General features: G+C 41.0%; 1 protein-coding gene across 1 annotated transcript; it reads left to right on the top strand.

The window, feature by feature from the left end:
- The first annotated feature begins 2,266 nt into the window (after positions 1-2,266).
- On the top strand, positions 2,267-3,823 carry LOC6641266 (protein enabled homolog). The gene is made up of 2 exons (XM_023175322.2): positions 2,267-2,428; positions 2,505-3,823. Exons 1-2 carry the CDS (start codon positions 2,275-2,277, stop codon positions 3,740-3,742), a joined length of 1,392 nt encoding a protein of 463 aa, XP_023031090.2. The 5' UTR covers positions 2,267-2,274; the 3' UTR covers positions 3,743-3,823.
- The last annotated feature ends 2,177 nt before the right edge of the window (positions 3,824-6,000 follow it).

Below are 6,000 nucleotides of genomic sequence, written 5' to 3'. Positions count from 1 at the left end.
GACATTTTAAATCACGACCTTTTGATTTTTATTTGAAATATTAACTTGTTTCTATATAATGTAGATATATACTTCTATATATTTATCATTTGTGGAATTTTTGGTAATTTTCTTTCGCGTTTTTCTTTGTTTCAGCAGGTGATATTAGATATTTTCTCAAGAGTTTTAAGCCATCAGGACTTTAAGCATTTTCCAAGTAAGCAAAATGAGCAGGAATATATTTTTGTTTTACTTTTTTATTGGTCACAAATTCATACAGACTTGACTTGAAGTTGGAACTCTTATGTCTCTCTCTTTTTTCCATGTCAGTTTTGTGTAATTTGTTTGTTTGTTTTTTTACGATTGTCCCTCTCGGTTACGTCAACTGGTGCGAGGTGAGATTGTAAAAACTTTTCTTACAAAAAATGCAAACCTAAAAACCTAAAAAACTGCACTTCAAGGCTAACCATAACCAAGGCATTTTTATTTTTTGTTGGTTTTTTGTTGGGTTTACGATGCGAAATGATTTACGATTTGCCCGATTGCATTTTGCGTAATCTTCTGCGAATTTGCGTCATTTTTTAGATATTTTTTAATGCATTGTGCCTGTTTTTTTTTTTTTTTGGTTTTTATGACGCGTGGGTGAGTTTGTTACCTTTCTTTTTTGGTTTAGTAGTTTTTTGGCTAGTTTTTTAGACCGACCGCGACACGCGAAGGATGCGTGCGCGAATCGTTTGTGAGTAGTTCCATTTGGTTTTTGGTGTGACATGGTTTGGTTTGCTTCGTGGAAAGGTTGACAAGAACCTAGAAAAAAGAGAGAGAAACAGGAACAAAAAAAAAAAACAACAATTTTATGGCTTACGCAATTTGAGACGTAGTGCAAAAATGCAGGCAGCTGCCTTCTGTCCCGACTGACTGACTGACTGACTGCCTGCTTGATGAAAAAATATTCGCATTGATTTCTCTTCCTCGTCAGGTTTTTGTGTTGTTTTCTCTAGCACTCCAAATGGCTTCCGGGGTGGCCGGCTGCTGGCTGCTGGGTTGCCTCTCATCCATTGACTTTTTGTGTCAAATTGAGTTATTCAAATGTCAAACGGAGTTGGCTCTCGCAACACTCACACATGGGCATATTTTGTTGGGACTCGCTCTCCTCTCCTCTGGTCGATTTGTCGATTTTGTTCAATTGATATCCTGTTGCGTTTGTTTCTACCAAAATATTTACCTTATTCATAACTGAAGTGTCTGCAATAGAGTGAGCAAAAATGCGTTTTCATTGACTGGCTGAGTGAGTCTTCACGCTTCACCGCCTGCCGGGGGTAAATAAGTCAGTCAGCCAGTCAGCCAGCCAGCCAGCCAGTGAGTAAGTAAGTAACCCGCAGCGGATGCACTGCACCCCACGTGGCCATTGCTGATTATGTTCTCAACTTGCACTTGCTCTGCCTCTTTGGGTCTTCTTTACTCTACTCTTCCTCCCTCCCTCTCAATTACTCATAAAGCAAAAGCAAAATTCTGCACTAATTGTTGTCATCAGGCGGCAATCTGCGTGGGTCCTTCCAGGCATCAAGTCAAAAGAAATGATTTTCCATTTTTGGTTTTTGTGTGTTTGGCTCACTTTGTTTTTGTTCCATTCTGGTTTAACTGAAGGGCTGCCACCTGGGTGGATATTGTTCCAAACTAAGAGTTCCTTTTTAACCAACTGAACTATTCACTCTATTTGGGTGGCATTTGTTAAAAAGGACTTGCAAATAATAATGATGTCATGACAACATACCAAACACACACACACACACACACACACACACACATAGAAAATACACCCACAAATAGGAGAAGAGAACAATTAAAATAGCCAAGTGGCAATATTCCAACCAAGTATATCGATGCTCTATCATCATTATGAAGTCATCGGTCAAGTTGTCGGTCGGTGCCAGAACAAACAAATTTGGAATTAAGGAATAATTCGATATGCAAGTCAGTCAGATCCATTTTAGATCCCTAAAGACTCCATTAAGAACTAATAATTTGAACACTATACTTTACTATACCGACTGCTAATATCTTTAAGACTTGGTTACTTCAATGTTTCTTATAGAGAATTCTATTCAGATTTCATTTCATTCTTCCTTTTCACATTTTGTTCATTAAAAAGCATTTTAATAACTAAACATTATATTTATCGTTTCGATTCCATCATTTCAATTAAAGAGAAAACTTTTCATCGTGCTTTTTTCCGTGACCTTGCAACCCTTTTTCGTTGCCGATTGTCATTCTCTCTTTCTTTCTGGAATTTTGATTATGGCAGATGGATTGGAAGAAAAGTTAGAAGAACTTAGCTGGAAAGTCGATAGTGAGAAAGATTTAGAATTCATTAAAAATATAATTTCGGAGGAATCGAATGGAATGCCAGTCGATGAAGAAGTTTATAGCTTAACGTTGGATTTTTGTTATAGTAAGTGAAAGAATTTTTTTTGTGTGAAAAAAAAAAGAAAAGACTTGCCAATAAATTTTGTCGACTCATCGCTTAGCCAAGACCCGTGATTTGTTAGTGAATGCCAAGTTAATTGCCGATCACAGTGAGCATTATAAAACCGAATTGAAGCATTTCATCATGTCTCAAAAAGGAAAGAGTAGTAAGTCGATTGATGAGTCTGATGCCTTGATGGCTATCAATCGGACAAGAGCTTGTGTGAATAGTATGCCTATATTGGTGCCATTCATGGAGAATGAATTGTACTTGCCATCGTGGCGACATTGCCAAGTTGCGCCTCGACCCGACCTCTCGTCAATAGATACACCAGGATCCGATGACGATATAGATCCCAGTGGGTTGCTTAAAATGTTCCCGGAAGGCTATGAAGGCGATGACGATGATGATGAGTTTGGCTTACACAGAGCCTCAGTAATGGGCCTACCGGAGGGATTAGACTCGTCTTCGGGCAGCGACTATGACAGCGACTTTGGAGTGGATAAAGCAAGAAAGATATCCAGTGAGATGCCAACTTCACCCAAGAAATCCAAACTGGAGAGTCCAAATAAGGGCAAAGTAAATTCACCACCACCACCACCACCGGCTCCGCCATCGATTCCAACACCTGTTCCGGCACCCGCACCGGCCTCTGAACCACAACCACCATCAACGGCGGCACCACCACCCCCACCAGCACCAGCTCCAGCACCACCACCCCCACCACCAGCAGCACCACTTTCTCGCGCTGCAGCCCTAGCAGCCGCAAATCGTTCAAGATTGTCAGCAGCCACAGCCTCGGCATTGGAAATGGCCCTGGCCCCACTCGATAAGAGGGCCAAAATACAAATAGACGATATTCTGCCCTACTCAGCACCGGCTAACAAACCGAAAGGCAAACAAAGTGCCAGCAAATCTGCCAAGTCGAAGTCATCATCGTCACCCAACTCGAAGAAGACTAAGTCCAAGGAGTCGGGACCGAATGCTGGCGATGAGAAATCAACGAAATCCAAATCAACCAAGAACGATAAGCCCAACGATGCAAAGAAAACAGGCTCAACTCCATTCAAGGAGAAATCCAAGCCGGTGACTCCAGTTAAACCCAATCGCGAGGCTAGTCCAAGTAACATGGATGATGTCAATCCGGATGAAGTGCATATTCCTGTTTTAGTCTCATCATCATCATCTGGGGTAAATTCGAATTTGCCACCATCTGGGCTAAATATAAATTTGCCAAAAATAAATATCATACAGAATTTTAAGCGTGATCTAAACGCTAAACCTCGTCGCAGACGCTAGTCGTTCCCATGAAATGGAAATGAAATTATATGAAACAATAAATAAATCAGTTTAGTTCTGATATATATCAGAATATTCATACATCTATAGAGTTGACTAATGTCTGTGTGTGTGTGTGTGTGTGTGTGTGTTTGTTTGTATGGGTATATCTAAAAATCAAACAGATAAATTGCTGGCATTTCGGGTGGCAGGGGCCACGTGTAACCCGAAGCTAAATCCCAGGATTCACATGACGTTCAACCCTTTTTTTTCCTCCATTCGATCCAACCTAAAGTCCAGGATATGGGCAAATAAATTGGCGTTATTAAACGCCGAGTGAAACGGTTTAGCTCAAAATTGATTATTGACCAGAAATAAAAAAATGTCTCGCAATTGCAAAAGGGCGTTTTATGAGCGATTTGGGTTCTTAATGTGGTTGCACCTTGGTCCTTGGAATCCTTTCGCCACAACAAAACTTTCGACGAGGCGAGACATCCAAAAATAAAAAACAAAGCCCAATGCTTTAATTTCCTTTTATTCTTTTCGGTTTTTCTTTTTTTTTTTGGTCTTGCATTAATGATGAGAATTTGTCGCTCAAGCCTTTTACACCAGAATCCAGAAAAATTGCCAAAAATTTCACACACAGCATCCCTTTTTTTAAGGCAGGATCTATGTAACTAGGCAGGAGTCCTTGAGCCTTCTGTCTTGCATAATTTAACAAAGTTTCAAGTTTTCTTACTTAACGCCCCGCATAATTAATTTCAATTTGTGACAACACTCACGATTTCTGTGTGAAGTAAGGTGTGTGTGTGGGTATGTGTGTGTGTGTGTGGAGAGTGTTGCACAGTGGTTGAAAATTTCACACAATTAAAGTAGAAAATGTCTTTAATGTGTTACAACTTTTTGTTAATTCATTTGAATTTCCATTCAGATTTCCTTTGAATATGTAAAATTTTAATATTTATCAAGTTTAGTTTGTGTGTTTTTGTTAGTGTCTGTGTGTGTGTGTGTGTTTTGCATCATTCGGGTTGGAAAAGTGAAAATCAAGGATCAAGGCGCGTCCAAAGTCAGCTAATTAAAACTAAACCCTTTCGCCCTAGTCGCGCCCACTCAGCTATTTCGCCCCTGGGTTTCAAGGGAAAGACATTGCCAACGCCCACATAAGCACACAGGCGGTGGCCTTTGGACTTGGGACCTGAAGTTGGAACTGGATTCTGGGCCTGATCTTGCTCATGTCCAAGGCAACTGGGCTTAGGCGCAAATGTTAATTACCAACTTTGGTGAGCGGAACCAAAGTAAGCCACACTTTCCGGAAAGTCACACACACACACAGACACAAAACACGGAGTAAAAATTTTCGCGAAGTCACAGGCGAAAAGTCAAAGGATTAAGGGACTGAATCCTATTTAGATGGGCCAGAGAGAGATGCAACTAGATCAGATTAAGACGATCGAAGTGAAAGGGGTGTCGCTTGTTTTCAAAATAAACAAATTGCAAATGCACACGGATGCGCAGGCGCAAAAAGGGCGTTGACGCCCACAACGAGAGGACGATAGGACGGCAGAACGTTTAAACTGGCCAAGACTGAAGGACCAAAAGACGTGCGTGCCGTTGTCCTTGTGAGCAACCGCGGGAGCTGCCTTAATTGCCTGCAACTAATTATAAATAGAGGGCCGACAAAAAGGAGTGCACTGCACCGCAGTGACTGGGATAAAAGGAGTGAAAGGGCTGCTGCCGCCGTTTACCGGTTAAAGGAACCGAACCGAAACGAACCGAAATGAAATGAACTGAACCTCAGGCAAATAAAATGCCGCGCATTGCTGCACTACTACTGTTTGTCCTTGCCGCGATTGTCGTCATTGTTGTTTGCAATTGTCATTTTATAGATGATGCCATTGTTTCTCGCTACGCTTTCGGCACAGAAACTAAAGCCGCCCGCCGCACCCGTAAAACTCGGCCGGATTAGTGGGCATGAAAATTGTTAGCGTTTCGTGTGCATGGTGCATGGTTAAGGAAAGGATTAAAACGAAATTAGAAGGGCAAGAAGAACAAGCGAATGATCTCAGGTACTCATCCATCCATCCATCCATCCCATGATATACACAAGATGCAGAGTATCGTCCTGAGAATTTTGCATATTATTTCGAGCATATTTATCGATCATGTTTTTTGTATTCGTTGCAATTATTACCAATCTTTGGTTAACGCGTTTTGTCTTTAATCATTTGGTGTTTTTTTATGGCTCAACTTTTTTGGGCAAATCTTACAATTAGTCAAAT

Source organism: Drosophila willistoni, assembly GCF_018902025.1.
Source record: "Drosophila willistoni isolate 14030-0811.24 chromosome XL unlocalized genomic scaffold, UCI_dwil_1.1 Seg141, whole genome shotgun sequence".
NCBI lineage: Eukaryota > Metazoa > Arthropoda > Insecta > Diptera > Drosophilidae > Drosophila > Drosophila willistoni.
The sequence above is the reverse complement of the archived record's forward strand: the minus strand, read 5'-3'. Positions and strand labels throughout refer to the sequence as shown.